The sequence below is a fragment of the Grammomys surdaster genome, unplaced genomic scaffold, assembly GCF_004785775.1.
Source record: "Grammomys surdaster isolate TR1022 unplaced genomic scaffold, NIH_TR_1.0 208, whole genome shotgun sequence".
NCBI lineage: Eukaryota > Metazoa > Chordata > Mammalia > Rodentia > Muridae > Grammomys > Grammomys surdaster.
In genome coordinates, this window is record NW_021604653.1 from 9,136,956 (window position 1) to 9,153,853 (window position 16,898).

General features: G+C 46.5%; 1 protein-coding gene across 1 annotated transcript in view; it reads right to left on the reverse strand.

The window, feature by feature from the left end:
- The window catches only part of Tfcp2l1 (transcription factor CP2 like 1), a 49,854-nt gene that overhangs the window by 16,059 nt on the left and 16,897 nt on the right, over nt 1-16,898 (reverse strand). Inside the window, exons 3-7 of the mRNA XM_028771505.1 lie at nt 8,401-8,477; nt 7,785-7,890; nt 7,002-7,108; nt 4,323-4,475; nt 1,356-1,466 (exon numbers count right to left, since the gene is read on the reverse strand). Coding sequence (XP_028627338.1) covers nt 1,356-1,466; nt 4,323-4,475; nt 7,002-7,108; nt 7,785-7,890; nt 8,401-8,477 — 554 coding nt within the window. The remainder of the gene's footprint in view (nt 1-1,355; nt 1,467-4,322; nt 4,476-7,001; nt 7,109-7,784; nt 7,891-8,400; nt 8,478-16,898) is intronic.

Sequence of the window (16,898 nt, forward strand, 5' to 3'; positions counted from 1 at the left end):
GGGAGGGAGGGAGGGAGGGAGGGAGGGAGGGAAGGGAAGGGAAGGGAGGAAGGAAGGAGAAAAAGAAAGGAGAGTAGGTCAGTAGAGAGGGAGGGAAGAAGGAAGAGAGAGAGAACAGGCCAACAAAAGGAAAGGCGCCCAGATGACCAGTGACAGGAAGCAGGAGAGCTGCTAATTGAGGAATTTTTTGAACCTGCAGGACTGCCGACTGCTGGCTGCAGAGAGTTGCCTCTTTGGTGTCCAGCTTAACAGGAAATGCATTTCTTTATCTGTCCAAATAAGAACTAGCCAGTGCTGGGGATGGGGTACAGCTCAGTGGGTTCCTGGGTTCCAGCTCTGACACAGAATCTTAAATTTACAAATTTACTCATATTATTTGATTATATTTTATTTTACAAGTTTATTTTTTTATTTTATTATGAGTATATATGGTGTGGGGGGGTTGTGTGTGTGTGTCCCCTGGTGTGCATGTGACATGGCTTGTGTACTGAGGTCAGAGGATAACACTCGGAAGTCAGTTCTTTCCTTCCACCTTGGATCTGGGGCTCAAACTCAGTTGCCAGGCTTATGCAGCAAATACTTTTACCTGCCGAGCAGTCAGTCTCTCAGGCACCAGCCAGGAACTATAAAAAAAATCCATGCTAGTGGACGTAGTGGCACACGCTTTTAATCCCAGCACTCAAGACGCAGAGACAGGTGGACCTCTGTGAGTTGGAGGCCAGCCTGGTCTGGTCTACAGAGAGAATTCCAGGACAGTCAGGGATACATGGAGGCCCCTGTCTCAACACAACACAACACAACACAACAGCCAGAGCTTAGACTACCGGCCAGTGACCTCACGCAGAGTGAAGCCCTGTGCATAGTCCTGCCGTGTTCAGTCTACAAGAAAGGCCTGCACCAGAACACTGCACAGCTGAACAAGGAACTAGAAAGTTCTTTATGAAAGGGCAGGAGTCATGTGTAAAATGAGCCACTAAATACAAAAGACACAGTGCAGAACAGTGTGTATTGTTGCTATACAGACACAGGCATGCCTAGAGAGAGACGCTGGCTGAGAGTGGAGAAGAGCAAGGCATGCGTCAGTGGGGGAGATACTTTTGGTTGCACTGTTTTACATTTTGAACCATGACTGAATGTATCACCTGTTCATTCACATTTTCCTCAAAAGCACCAACATTCAAACACAGCAGGCAGCTCAAGGTGACCTCAGAATAACCCACCAGCAGCCTCATGGACGTGTGCCCTGGGCTCTCCACAAAGTTCCCACCTACCTTCCCTAATGGTTGATCTTCTACTACTGTGCACCATGCCCACCGCCTGCTCCAGGCCCACTCTCAGCCTCAGCCCTAACTCACCTCAGTGAGGATGGTGGTTTCATAGGATGGTTGGTACTTCTCCTTCTCCTGAGCTGTCCTTTTTTCCATCTTTTCCCGGTCAGTCTTCTGTTTCCGATCAGCTCCTTTGGGCTGCAAGCACAGAACACCGGGTCCACTTAGGCCAGAAATCAGCCATTGGCTGGGAAAGAAGACCAAGGCCTGCAGAGTCACACTTCACCCTGGCACCCCAAAAGCAGTCAGGACAGCTCTCGAACCTTCTGAGTGGCATGGTTTCTTTGCATCCCTGGGATCTTTGAGCTCAGTAGGTTAGGAAGATTGCTACCAATGGTTACTTGCTTTTGGAGAACCAAGACAGGATATGTCTATTACAGTACTGATCACAGGGGCAACTGATGGAGACTGAAGAAAGGTGGGAGAGTGGATTCTGGCCCGCACTGTGCCATGCTCAACTCTGCTCAGGCCCAGCATCCCACCCAGCCCTCAGGACATCTCAGTCCCAAAGGCATCTGTCTCTGCTGTGGCTAAATGATGGCGCAACAGGCTGCAGAATATATTGCTACTCATGAAGAGTGTCAGCGAGTGCCAGCCTTGGAGCCACTATCATCTCTTCTTCACAAACTAGAGGCACAGGGCTTATTGGCAGGAGAGACCTGAAGGTACAGTCTTTCCCTCCTGTGTCTCCTTCATTGTGCCTCTCTCATGGCTCCCATCCTGCTTGACAAGCACAGGTACATGACTCAGACTCCTTGATGTGCAAATACAAACACTTAGTTCAGGTCTAGTGGCCTCACAGAACTTGCATCCCAGAGTGCGCCTTCCTCAGGGGATGCCTTTTGGTTCCCCCCTTAAGGGCTTTTAGGGAAGCCTCCCTCAGGGTGACCCATCCCTAGGTAAAGATAAGCTTGTAGTAAGCCACATAGGAATACAGGCATGGTATTCAATATGAACACCAAAAACCTGTCTGGGAACCGGGCAAGCAGCCACACCTAGCTCTCTGCACTAGTATTGAAGTCCTGTGCTCACTGAAGGCCTCTCCTCCTTGCATCAGAAGCCATTGGTGAGGTAGATACAGCAGGACCATGGGCTAGCATGCATGTGGAGTAAAGCTTTCCACCTCACATCCTTCAAGGAGCTGGTCAGAACAGGATGGCTTTGTCTTTCAGAAATCCAACACATCAAGAACCCAAATTTGATCCCCCTGAAACCATGTAAAAAGACTGGGGCATGGTGACAAGCACTTGTAATTCCAGAGGTGGGAAATAGATCCTTTAGCCTAATGGGCTAGTTCTAGGTCCAGTGAGAGAATCTATCTAAAAAATGAGGCAGGTGAATCCCAGAGACCCTAAGATTGACCTCTGACCTCCACATGCTACACATGTGTACTCACCACACACACACACACACACACACACACACACACACACACCATACATACAGAGAAAAAAAAGTTTATAGGTAACATGCCTGCCATAGACTCAAAGTAGCAGGCCACACATAGTGAAGGCAGTCTTGCTTTCAGGGCACACCAAGCCAGTTGGGGGGCAGCCTCCACTGCTCAGCCTCCAGGTCTGTGGTTACACTTGTGAATATTTGGTTCTGGTCGATCCCTGCTTAGGAAGATCAACATGACCCTGCTGTCTCTCTAACACAGTCGTATCTGAAACTAACCTGTTTCCAACAGGTTCCAAATTCATCAAGGTGTGAAGAAGGGTATTGAGTCTGGTCACCCATAGTGACCCCTGATAGAAGGGGGTTCCATTTCTCTACAGGTGGACAGAAACAGGTTAAACCTGCTGGTCATAGGCTAGCCTCATACTGCAAGAATGACACAGGCCTGCTGCACCCTCCTTTTCCCTAAGGGCATTAGGGACTGTGAGTAAGAGGCTGGCTCCCACCTTCAGGAAATAATCAATCCCGATGAGCAGATAGGAACCAGCAATAAGAGACTGCAGGGTGAGTCAGGGCAAGAGGAGGCTGCATGGACTTCTGAAGATGTTTCTTTCTTGAAGATGAATTTATTGTTTCTGGTACATGTGTCAGAACTCAGGACCACCTTGAATGTTAGAACCCTCTATTACTGAGCTGTCACACGACAGACAGTGCTTCTGAAGAGAAAGCGAGACTGGAACGGGCAGCATTTCTCAGTAACAGAGCTCTGCCGAGTGCCTGTCTGCCTGTCATGCAAGAATGAGGCCCGAACCAACATCTGTGTAAAGAGCCAGGCGTGGCAGCACATGCTTTTAATGCTGGTCCCGAGGAGGCAGAAACAGGAGGATCCCTGGAGCTCAACGGTCAGCTAGTGGTCAGCTAGTCTTACTGAACTGAAAAGTTCCAGGTTCAGTGAGAAAATCTGTCTCAAAAACTAAGGTAGACAATGAACTGTCGAGATTGTTCAGCACCAACTTCAATCCCTGGGACCACAAACACACACACACACACACACACACACACACACACACACACACACACACACCCAACCAATGCAGAGAAAAATGGCATTGAGCTAAACTACCAAAGAATGGCCCTCATGGGACCTCGTGTTTGCTTCGTTTTTGTTCTTGTTTTATTTTGAGACAGGATTTTGCTAGCTATGTTGCCCTGGCTGGCCTGGAGCTCACTACTGTAGACCAGGCTGGTCTGAATATCAGAGATCCACTTGCCTCTGGGTGCTGGTATACCTACATTTGCTCTCATCTTTAAGGAGACACTAGATATGGGAGAACATATGTATACCTGTGAAAACACTTGGAGTAGGGAAAAATACAACTTAAAGATGCAAAAACAGTCATTCTTACAAAAGCAGAGCCTTGTACTGACATGGGGAGACACCCCTTCCCAACACTTTTGAGTAACTTTTGTTCCTGGGCAGGGACAGAAGCCAGAGTCAAGAGAGAGGCCCCAGCTAGTGGGAGGCCACACACCCAGCTGGCTGTATGGGCCCTTTGACCAGGTTTGACCAGGGTGGCTGTGTTAAGCGCATCCTACCTTGAACACCTTGATCTGGCAGCTGGCAGAGTGTAGATGCTCTGTGTATTCCCCATTCTCGTTCTGTTTAAACGTGTCAATCTGCACCCGAAAAGGCACTCCCTTCTCACCCCCGTGCTTCCTGGGGGTGAATTCTGTGCTGATACAGTGCACCTGGGAGGGGAATGTAGGGCCTTAAGTCAGTAGATGAGGGGACTCTGTATACCCCTAAGGGCTCCACCTCCTCAAGGAGGTTACCAAGCCTGCTTTGCCTAACTCCCCACTTACCTCATCAGGCCCAGGCCTCCTTGCACTCCAGCTACAGAGCATACACAGAGAAAATATATATATCACCCCACCTCTGTCCCATTACTCTGGGGCTCTGTCTGATCAGCTAAATCCTCACCATTGTTCCGTCCACTAACCACAGAAGCCATACCATCACCCCATCCAGAAACCTTCCCCTTCATAAATCCCAGACTTGTGGGGCAACTGAGCACAGCCTTGTTGCTCTCTGACATACTGGTCACTGAACAGGCCTAGAGCCATAGAGGGAATGCCAAACTCATCTATTTCTAAGTGCATACTACATAGGAGGCACCAGATACTTACTTATTGTTCTGATACTGTAATGTTATAAAATACAGTATTACTACAATAATAAAATAACTACATTTTGCAATGAGAATATTATTTGTTTTTAAAAATTGTATCACTGTGTTCCTGTGTGTGTGTGTCTGTGTGTGGACATACATGTGCATGTGTACCTAGAAGACAGATTTTGACATTTGTGTCTTCTTTGGTTGCTCCCCACACAACTTTTTTTGTTGTTGCTTTGTAGTTATTATTTGTTTGTCTGTTTTGTTGGATTTTTTTCTTTTGTTTTGTTGTTGGTGGTGTTGTGACAGAGAGCCCTGGTGGTCCTGGGACTTACTATGCAGACCAGGCTGATCTCAAACTCAGAGATCCACCTCCGTCTTAAATGGTAGGATTAAAGGTGTGGAATAAGAGCTCACCATGATTGATGAGAGCCACTTAATTTTTTAAGTCAGGGTTTCTCACTGGCTAGGCTAGCTGGTAGACAAGCCCCAGGAATCCTGTTGTCTCCATTCCTTTAGCACTGGATGGAGTCAGGTGTGTGCAGATGTGACCAGCTCTTACAAGCTGATGATCAAACTCAAATCCTCATGTATACACAGCAAGCATTTTACTGACTGTCTCTAGTTTTTCTTGAGCCATCCTCTTGGACCTGGCATGCTTCTTATCTGGTAAATGGGAAGGGAAAGTGTGGTGGCACTTATAATCCTAGCACTCAGGAAACTGAGGCAGACAGTACGTTCAAGGCCAGCTTGAAGCCCCATAGAAAGACCCTGTTTCAAAAACAAACAAAAATGGGCAGGAAAGCTTAAAAAACAACAACATACAGCCAGTCATTGAAAAAGCCAGGTAAGTGAAAAACAACACCAGGCCTCGGCCATACCCTTGGCCATCTGAACCCCAGACAGTATGTATTCAAGGCAGGGGGCACACTGGTACAAATAAGCAACTAGATTGGATGGGAGACTATTTCTCTCCAGTTATCCAGCAAACACTGGCTTTAAAACTTTTGTTATTGCTAGGCATGGTGGTACACACACACCCTTTACCCCAGCACCTGAGAAGCAGAGACAGGAGGATCTATCTCTGTGAAGTTGAGGCCAGCCTGGCCTACACAGAGCAATGGTTCTTAACCTTCCTAAGGCTGTGACCCTTTAGTTCCTCATGTTGTGGTGAGCCCCCAGCCATAAGATTATTTTCATTGCTATTTCATAACTGTAATTTTGCTACTGTTGTGGACCATACTGTAAATATATAACTGATATGCAGGATATCTTGACCTATAGGTTGAGAACCACTGACATACAGTGCTCTAGGACAGCCAGAGCTACATAAAGACCCTGTCTCAAAAAACTCAAAAACAAACAACAACAAAAACAAAAGCACCTTGTTAACATTATTTACCTTTATTTACCATGTGTGTGTAAATGTGAATGGCCCATGTGAAAGGTCAGAGGGGCTTTGGGGAGTTAGTTCACCTTTCACCATTTACATTCAGGGACTCAAACTCAGGCCATCAGGATTAGTGCCAGACGCCTTTACCTCAAGCAATCTCATAGCTCCAAAACACACTGATTTTTTTTTTAATGGGGTGGTGTGTGTGTGTGTGTGTGTGTGTGTGTGTGTGTGTGTGTCCTTATAGGATTAGATATCAATCTCAAGTATGATCCCTCAGATGTAGTCTATCTACCTTGTTTTTTTCTTGAGCCAGGGTCTCTCATTAGCCTGGGACTCAACAATTAAGCTAGGCTGAGTGCAATAAGCCCCAGGGTTCTACCTCCATCACCTCCCAACACAGTGATCACCATTCTAGTGTTTCTTCTATGGAGGCTTGAATTCAGGTTCTCAGGCTTTTGTGGTAAGTACTTTGCTGACTTTGATGAGCCGTCTCCCTAGCCTTGGAAATACCAAATCCTTTTTAACCTCTCAGCATTCTAAGAGCAAGAATGCAAACAACTCCACACCATTCCAAGTCCTTGCCTCAATGTTCCTGACCTGTGACCTCAAGTCCTCCCATTCTCTGTCTTCCCTCAGCTACTGTCCCTCCAACTGAAGACCATCTTAGCTGACTGGTAGCTCTCCAAAGCTCTCATGTTTGCTTACCTGAATGAATGCAGATGCTCTCTTTGCAGGGTCCCACAAAAACTCCACAGCATTCAGTTGGGTTGGGCTGGCCCTGGGGTCCAAGATACCAACAGACAGTGGAATATCTGTACACACACATACACAAAAGCACAATGGTCAGCCTCTCCTAAATACTGAGGGGAAGGACCCAATGCAGGCCCAAACTCCTTCACTGTGGTTTGAAACAGCACCTGATCTGGAAATGAAGCTTTGCTCAACTCTGCTGGCAGATAGCCTGGCTGGAAATGCTGTGGAATGCATGATGTCATTCTGTTTTCTTATGACAAGTTTCCAACATTGTCTACCTAATGAGTTTCAAGCTAGCCAGGTTGCTCACCCTTTAAGGCTTTGTATTCTTCTACAGAGAGTTCCTGGAGGGTGGTACTCAGTGAAAGTTCTATTTCCTTCTTTCCTGCCTTATATGGGTGTATGGGTGTATTCATGCCTCTGTGTATGTGTGTGTGTGTGTGTGTGTTGTGTGTGCGACACTGAATTCATGCTTGCACTTACCAGCTGAGCCATCTCATCAGTCCTCTTTCTTTTGGAAAAAGAAACATATTTATATTTACATTTATGGACTCACTATTTATAGACCATCATGGCCTCAACTTCAATGCCTTTCTGCCTGTGCATCTCCAGTACTGGGCTTGCATGTATGTGCCACCAGGCTGGTTTCCCTGTGAGCATTAATCCAAGTGGCACCCACAAAGAAGGCCCATATGGCCCAAGCATCCAGGGTTGGTGTTAGCTGAGGAGACTCACCAATGTCCAGGATGCGGTCCCCAGGCCGGCTCCACCTCCATCCTTCTAACTGCTGGTATTCCGTGTACTGCAGCCGGCGGTCATGGAAAACAACACGGATGATGCTCTGTGGAAGGTAAATGTTGGAGACAGATGTGTGTAGGGACTGTGGGGCCTCAAGATGAGCATGCATCTCTGTCCCCAGCCAGGGAAAACACTCCAGCCCCCTTTTCCTGGGGCTTCCTTTGCTCAGAATCCCAAGAACCCGGACAATGGTAAGAAGGTGGATGCCTTCCATGGTTTCCAGTATTCTAAACAGCTTCACATACATGTCTGACTACTATGCTGTTATGTGCAGGTAAGAAAGGTTCAATTGAGGGTAGGCCACAGCTTCTATCTAACCCAGAGCATACTTCATCAATGTAAGCCACCCCCTACCCCCACCCCTACCCCCCACCCTCACCCCCACCCCTACCCCCCACCCCCATCCACTGTCTACCCATCTAATCCCCATGGGAACAGTGCACTCCAGAAACTGGGATGGGACTATAGCTCAGGGATTCCTTCCTACCACCCCCAGCAGGCATTCAGACACCACCCTCTAGCATGTGAGGAGCCAGCCCCGAGGCTCACTCACCTTCACGTATTTCGTGTTCAGATCTTGGAAGTCCCCTAGCTTCCGATTCTCCAGCAGCCGGATTTCATATGACTGACCTGAGAGAGGAAGGCATACATTTTTCCATTTCTTTCTGTAACTTTATTCTTAGACAGGATCTCCTGTAGCCTGAGCTGGCCTCAGACTGGCTATGCAGCTAAGGGAGACCTTGAACTCCTGACCCTCCTGTTCATGCCTCCTAGCCACATCCAGTTTATTCATGGGTTCTGGGGTTCAGAGCTTGGGTCTAAATGCTTGCACAGTAAAAATTTTAACACAGAGTAAAAATGTTTTTTAAAAATTGATTTAAAATAATCAACTTCTCAGGGCCAGAGAGATGTCTCAGCAGTTAGGAACATTGCCTGTTCTTCCAGAGAACCTCAGTTCAATTCCTAGATCTTACATGGTGGCTCATAACCATTTATAGCTACAGTTCTAGGGAATTTGTCCTCTGAGGGCATCAAGCACATATGTGATGTACATAAAAACATATATACAACCAGAACACCCATACACATAATTTTTTTAAAATTAAAAATCAACATTTTATCCAGGCATGCTGGCACTTGAAGCATGGCACTTGAAGGCAAAGGCAGGTAGATAGGTTACTGTGGGTTGCAAGCCAACCAGGGCAACACAGACCTTGCCTCAGAATAAACAACTCAGGCTTTTCAGGGCTTTATTTTAATATGAGCAGCTGCTATGAGATGCTTAGAATGAACAGACTTTCCCAATCTGACATTAGAGACAAAGAGGAGATATGGCTCTAAAGTCACATGGAAATATAAATGTGAACCTAATCCCAAACAAAGCAGCCACAGACTACTGGATGGCTTCACAAGCAGCTAATAGAAATGCAGAGAATGGAGATACAGCCTAGAATCCCAGTGTAGGGAAGTTGTCAGTTCAAGGCAAGCATGGGTCAAGGCAAGCATTCTGTCTCAAAAAACAAAGGGCTGGTGAAATGGTGTAAGGAGAGAACAGACTCCCACAAATTGTCATCTAACCTCTACCACCACTAACACACACACACACACACACACACACACACACACACACGCACACACTATAAAAGATTTTAAACAAAAGAAGCAACTAGTTAGAGAGACACCTCCACCCTCCTTCTACACTGAGCTGAATGGGAATCCAGTCATGGAAACCAGGAATGTGGCCTTAAATTAATTAGATAGACAGTCTCAGACAATTAAAGTACGGATTCTAAGGCAAGATGATAATCTGAGAAACCCTCTGGGCCCTGAGTTCAATGACATGCACAGTGAGACACACAGAGATGGCAGACAGGAAAAAAAAAAAAAAAGAGGATGACAGAGGTAAAGAAAAGATGTGGCTACAAGCCAAGGACTTCCTGGAGATACCAGAAGGTTAGCGGCCAACAGTGGCACCTCCCATGGGTGCCCAAGAAACAGCCTAGCCCTGTGACTCTTCTCTCCCAGCCTTCAGAGGTGGGAGAACAAGCCTGAGTAAGAATGCTGGAATAGGCAGAGAGCTGGAAACTAAAACAATTGGACCATGTTGCTTTCTGAGAAGCAATCACATGCAGAGCACCCTGCAAACCCCGAGGTCTTGAGAGTAAGCAGAAGGGCCCCAGCTAGCATGTGGACCACAGAAATTCCTGACCACAGCATCTGAGCCCAGCCTGGATATGGCTGTACAGAACCATTCACCTTTCTCTATTTGCCACTGTGTGCATGTAGGTGGGCGTGTCTACTTATGCATGAAGAAGCTCTTCTGTATGGGTATGTACAGGAGTGCAGTATATGCACATAAATTGGGCAGCCAGAGGACAACCAACAGCTGTCCTTCCTCAAGCACTAGCCAACTGACCTGGGACTGTCAAGTTTATTATATTAGATTGGCTGGCCAGGGAGCCATAGTGATCTGTTTTTACCTCCCTCACCATGCCCAACTTTTTCTATGTGAGTGCTGGGAATCAAACTTAGCACCAAGCATGTTCTCAGCAACTAAGATTTCTAAGCTTCATTTCTGGGCCTCTGAATCCCTAGGCCTGGACATACTAAGGGCCTTCCACACCCTAACTGGTTGTTCCAGAGTCCTTGCCTTTGCTGAAGAATATAGATGGTGTTGGCAGAGGCCCAAGGCCCAAGTGGTCATTACATTGAGTGCACAGGCACCTCAGGGGGCCAATTAGCACTGGACCCAGGATCTGCAGGGTGACCTCCACTCAGGCCAAGCAGAGGCAGCTCCTGCCAGATAGAGAATTGTTTCTAAGTCTACACTAAGAGGCAGCACTGGTACCTCACACCTATTGCCTGGGTTGTGGGCCAGGATCACATGGTCAGCTTCCTTATCACAATGGGAATGGAACCTTCCTGATCTATCCCCTCAAACATACATTCCTAGGATGCTTTCCAGCCACCCTGCCTCTCCCATGTCATCCTGTTCCTCTTGATCAGCTGCCCTGCCTATGTGTGCCTCAAGGCTAACACACTAGGACCAGAGTGACCTCCATAGCCCACACAGAATCCTCAAAATCTGGGATTAAATGAGTTTGTTATCATGCCTGATTTGTTTTCCACCCTATTTTTTGAGACAAGAGTCTCTCACTGAACCTGGAGTTCACCAATCCAGCTAGACTGATAGGCGAGCAAACCCCAGGGCTCTACCAGTCTTTCCCTTCTCTATACTGGGAATATCAATCCCAGCTCTTTTTTCTTTTAGGTTTATTTAAAAGTTTCAAATCTATGGGTGCGTGTGTGCATGCCTGCAGAGGCCAATGGAGGGTGTTAGCTTCACTGGGACCAGTTGTTGTGGGTGCTGGGTCCTCTGAAAGAGTATCAAGTGCTCATAACCTGAGTCATCTCTCCAGTCCAGCATACCCAGTTTTATTGGTTCTAAGGGGTCAACTAAAAAGTTCTCATGCTTGCACAGCAAGCATCTTACCAACTGAGCCATTTCCCCAGCCCCAGTTTCAGATTCTTTACAGTGTTCTTCTATGCTACAACTATGGGGTTTTGCAAAGGTTTTTACATACTCCCACCCTCAAATGTTTGTCATTTTCCAGGTACATCAAACAGCAAAAGAAGAACAGGATGAAGCAGAACTTGAATAATTCCTTAAAAGACTAACTAGGAGATAGGAAGCCTAGGTTCACTCATCCTGACAATGGACAGGGCATCTGAAACAGGCTTGAACATGCAGGTGGCATGGGAAAGAGCTCTGGAGAATAGGTAGGTTGTCTATGGTCAAGGGAAGGAGTGACCATGACAAAAAACTCCAAGCAAAGTGCAGCAAGGCACGGGGGTTTCCTCTGGAGAACATTCACGGACAGCTTTACTCATAGGAACACAGTGGTGCCAGACACTACTGGGATATTGATTTGCCAAGGCCTCCAACTAGGCAACAGCAGAATTAGAAACCAGGAGCCTCACCAGATTAAAGCAGAGACTCACAGAAATTTGGTCTCAAGACAAACACCTAGAGAGGGTGAGCAGGCCAGGCTGTAGTATACGATTCTCTTTTACCTATTCCTATCGGAGGGTGTGTACTTAAGGCTATCCCAAGTATCTTACAGTATGTCTGCCATATTAAGATCTTCCCAACACCCTAAGTGATTATTTGATAATGGAGTGGGGAAAAATTATTACTAGAAATGAGAATTCTGATTTCAGAGTTACGAAACAAAAGGGTTGAGGTTGCTTTGTTTCTGACACAGGGTCCCCTGAGAATAACTGAGAATGAATGATCCTCCTGCTCCACCTCCAGAGTGTTGTGATTACAGATGATAGACACATCACCATCCTCAGTTAAGGGGTTATGGAATACTGAGGTCACCCCCAGGCTTTGTTCAGGTTAGGTGAACACTCTACCAATCAACTCGGTAGCCACTCTTGGCCTCAGCCACTCAAGTCACTTTTTAAACCTGAAACACTATTTTAAATCATGCATCACATCTTCACACAATAAATCATAATCATACACCATAAACAACAATGGGGAACCATTATCCTTGTGGGGTCTCTCACACCCAGGTTTGGAGGCTACCTCCCCATCCTAGTTAGTCTCTTGCAACTCTGACACTTAGAGTGTTGGAAGGGTCCCAGTGTGCCCAGCAGGGGATCTGGTGTGGAAGGTCAAAGGATCCCAACCTGGCAAGAGGAAGTAGATAAGCAACAGGCAGTCAGGTGACACCAGAAAATAGCTTCAAGGAAATTCCCTGGGAAGACCCAGCCCAGCCCTCTACTTGCAATTGTTAAAGGCCTGCCATAGGATAGCCAGGAAAGAGCCCCAGGTCACTTTGTGATGTAAACTAGCCCTTGGCAGGTGGCTCCCAGCCCAACCCAGGGAGCCAAGGTGACCTGGGAGTGGCAGGAACAGAGCCAGACTCACACCACCCACTCAAACAAGGTGGCTGAGAATTGCTGACCCCTTCCTCCTTCAATCCCAGGGCTCTAAATACTGTCCCTCCACGGAGGTGTGGGGACTCTCTGGGAGAATTTAAGCTCAGACTGACTCCACGTCTCACCTCTACCTCCAAGGATAGCTTGAAACATGCCTGCCCAAAGGGACCTGAGCCACCAGAATGAGCAAAGAAATTTCTAGATTCTATTGGCTTTACCTGCTAGCACCCTTACCTTACAGTGGCAGAAGGGGTAGTGAGACAGACAGACAGACAGACACCTCATTTTTCTCCTTTTCCTTAAAGTAATCCACACTATTTGTGGCAGTATCAAAGTTTCTGTGAAGGCTCAAGTAGTAACTACAATCAGTCACAAGTCCCAGCAGCGAGGGTCCTGCCATTAGAATGCGGAAGAAGCAACGCAGGACCACGCAGGCAAGAAAGGGCACAACTGAGTTTCAACAAAAGGTTTTACAGGTCTGGTGGCAGCCAGAGGGTAACCTGCGGGAGAGAGTTCTCTTCCTATACCATGTATGTTCTGGGATTGAACTCAGGTCCTCAGGCATGATGACAAGTGTGTAAGGGGAGGTTCTGTTGCTAAGGTCTAGTTCCCCAATTGGTTCTTGACTTGTCAATTGGGGGGGGGGCAATTGCTGGACGGAAGGTACAGATGGGACTTCCGGAAGGTACAGATGGGACTTCCGGGTCCCAAGAGGAAAAGGAGAGGCAGGGAAAGAGGGTGGGGAGCTTTTCTGCCATGCTTTGGAACAAGAAGAAAGCAGCAGTCATATAAAGTCTCCAAGCAGCTAGGGCCTGCAGCCTTCACCATAGGCAGGGCCAAGGATGTTGGCGAGGCACATCCTTGATAGGGCACAAATTTCCAGACAGGAGTTATCTGCGCCCAGCAATTGTGCCTAGAGGAAAGTTCTAAAGGTAAGGGAGCAGTGTGTGTGTGTCTTTTATCCTTGGATTCAAGGGTCTCAGGAATAACCTGGTAAAGGCCAGTAGGAAAGAGAAGCTGGGTCAGTGCTGGATTCCAGAGCTAAGCCAGGAGGAACAAGAGGGAGCTGGGAGGAGCTGGTGGGGGTCGCAGTGTCCGGGCAACAAAAGTGCCTATATTATTTGAGCTACCCTGCTGACCTGAAATATGAATTTTCATATAATCTTTGATATTTTGCCAGTATCTCTGAAGGTCCTTCCTGCATCATGGTGAAGTCACAGGTCCCAGGAAAAGCCCCCACCTGTTCCCCAGAACAGCCTTCCCCAAGTTTCTTGTTCATAGTTGATTCCACCATAATCCCTAAGAGATCTGGAGCTGGCCAACCAAGAAGAGCATGAATCTTCCTTATCCCGAAGAATGATTTAAAAATGGTGAGTAAAAATAAGAGTCTGACTCATATCAGGTTATCAATAAGTGAACAATTGCAGCAGACTGCTAATATCCCACAGGACACAGGTAAGAGGAACAGTCATTACCTTACTGTGCTATAGGCATTCTATCGGACATTTTGACACCCCTCAGTGTGATGGTGAATACTGATTGTCAACTTGACAGGATCTAGAACCACCTAGGAGACAGAGCTCTGGGACACCAAGAGAACCTTCTAGATTAGGCTAACTTAGGAGGGAAGACCCATCCTAATGTGGGTGGCACCCGTCCATGGTCTGGGGTCTAAGAGTGACTAGAAAGGAGGAGTGAGCTAGCTGAGCACCGGCATCATGTCTGTTTTTTTGGCAGTATGTCCAGCTGTCTCACAGCTTTCTGCCATGCCTTCCCTGCCGAGGTGAGCTGTATCCACAAACTGTGACCAAAATAAGCGTTCTCTCCAGACAATGCTTTTACTGAATATTTTGTCACAGCAACAAGACAAGTAGCTAAAGGCTACTTCCCCACCTCCAGGGTGCTAGTTGACTGGGTGAACTTGGTGCTTTAGAATATTTATTTGTGCAAGGGATTGGGAAATGGCTCAGTGGGTAAAGTGCTTGTTCACATAAAAGCCAGGTGAGCATGTGAGACCATGGAGCAAGCTGGCTAGCCAAAAGAACAGAACCTCAAAACTCACAGTTCAGAGAAAGAGAGAGAGAGAGAGAGAGAGAGAGAGAGAGAGAGAGAGAGAGAGAGAGATAGATCGATCCTACTTCAATATATAAAGAGCAGCATGGTGGAGGAATGTATTCACATCTTGAACATCCATATATAGATACACACAGGCACACACACAGGCATGTCCACATGTGTGCGTATGTAAAAGAAAAATACTTGCACAAGGCTGCATCAAACAGCAGTACTGATAATTAAACCCTGGAAACCTACTGAAATGATCTGCCACTGTGTTCTCAGAAAACTGTAATACAGATGTGGAGAGTAAGGTGTACGCTGTCACTTAGGGGTTCAAGTTAGCATCATGTGGGCACAGGGGAGGCAAACCTAAATGGAGTAACAGTATACAGCCAGATTGTCTGCATCCTTCAGTATCATGGTAGACAGGGGGAGGTCAAAACAGGTACAGGCTGACCAGCTGATGGGAGAGACTGAGTATAAAGCCTCATCTTGCAGGGAGCTTCAATCAGGCCAGAAACTTGTTACAAAGGACACTGTCAAGGTCTGGAGGTGTGTCTGGCTCTGTGAAAGAACACATCCTTAGTCTGCTCAAGACACTAGGTTTGATTCCCAGAACATTAAAAAAAAAATCGTGTGTGGGGTTAAGAGACAGTCCTGGTGTCCTGAACTCCCTATATAGACTAAAAAGGCCTCCAGCCCACAAAGATCCACCTGTCTCTGTCTACCGAGTGCTGCACTTAAGCTAAAGTCTTATCAGCACTGTTGAGGTATATGACAAATGCTGCTATTTTATCTGTGCTAAATTTTCTCAGTTTGAATATATAAAATAATGTCCTTGAGGACATCAAGATGACTCATCTGAGAAAGACGCCTGCCACTAAACCTGAACACCTGAGGAGTTCAATCTTGGGATTGGTAGAAGGGCAGAACCAACTCCCATAAGTTGTCCTCTAACCTGTGTACCTGTACACACACACACACACACACACACACACACACACACACACACACGTTAATAAAAATGTTTTTAAAAAGTCCTTGCAGCCAGGCAGTGGTGGCGCACGCCTTTAATCCCAGCACTTGGGAGGCAGAAGCAGGTGGATTTCTGAGTTCGAGAGTTCAAGGCTAGCCTAGTCTACAGAGTGAGTTCCAGGACAGCCAGGGCTACACAGAAAAACCCTGTCTCGAAAAAAACAAATAAATAAATAAATAAATAGTCCTTGTTTTTAAGTGAATTAAAATAAGGGATTATATTGTATGCAGTGAACTCTAAAATGATTCAAGCAAGACATTTGAGGTCAACCTTGGACCTCCATACAGGCACACACATGTAAATAGACTCCCACACATCCAAACATGTGTAAACATGCATACCATATACACACATATGCAAACACATATATTTTCTAACCATTACAGATGCAGAGGCAGATAGATAAATATATACAGACTCACAAAAGGTATCTTTGGACCTCCATCTGTTGCCATTACATACATATATCCAGACACATACCAAATATCCACATACCAAAAAAAATAAATAAAAGAACAAAATGTTAAGTTCTTCAAGAAAACAGTAAAAACATAGAAAATTGGAGTATATTATGAGTGAATTTGAAGAAACACGAACCAAGAAGACTAGCAAGTGGCTCAAGCTGTTCTAGGCCACAGCTCATGCTTAGGATAACAGTGGTTACTATTTATTCTTCCAAGGTAAAATTTGTACCCCAAGCTAATCAGACAGGTAGTCATTTGAGGAAGGGGAACCAATTAATTAAGAGGCACAAAACATGAGCAAACCACATCAAGCAGACAGGAGGAGGCACTAGCCAGAGGAGCTAGGACTCCATAGTGCAGGAGCTGGAGATTAGCTCAGTTGTAGAGCACTCACCTAGTGTGTGAGGCCCTGAGTTTGCTACCCAGAACTACACAAACAGAGCAGTGATGCACACTTGTAATACCAGAACTAAGGAGAGGTAAGACGATCAGGAGTTTAAGATCATTTTAGATTATATAGCACTAAGTCAGCCTGGGTTTCAT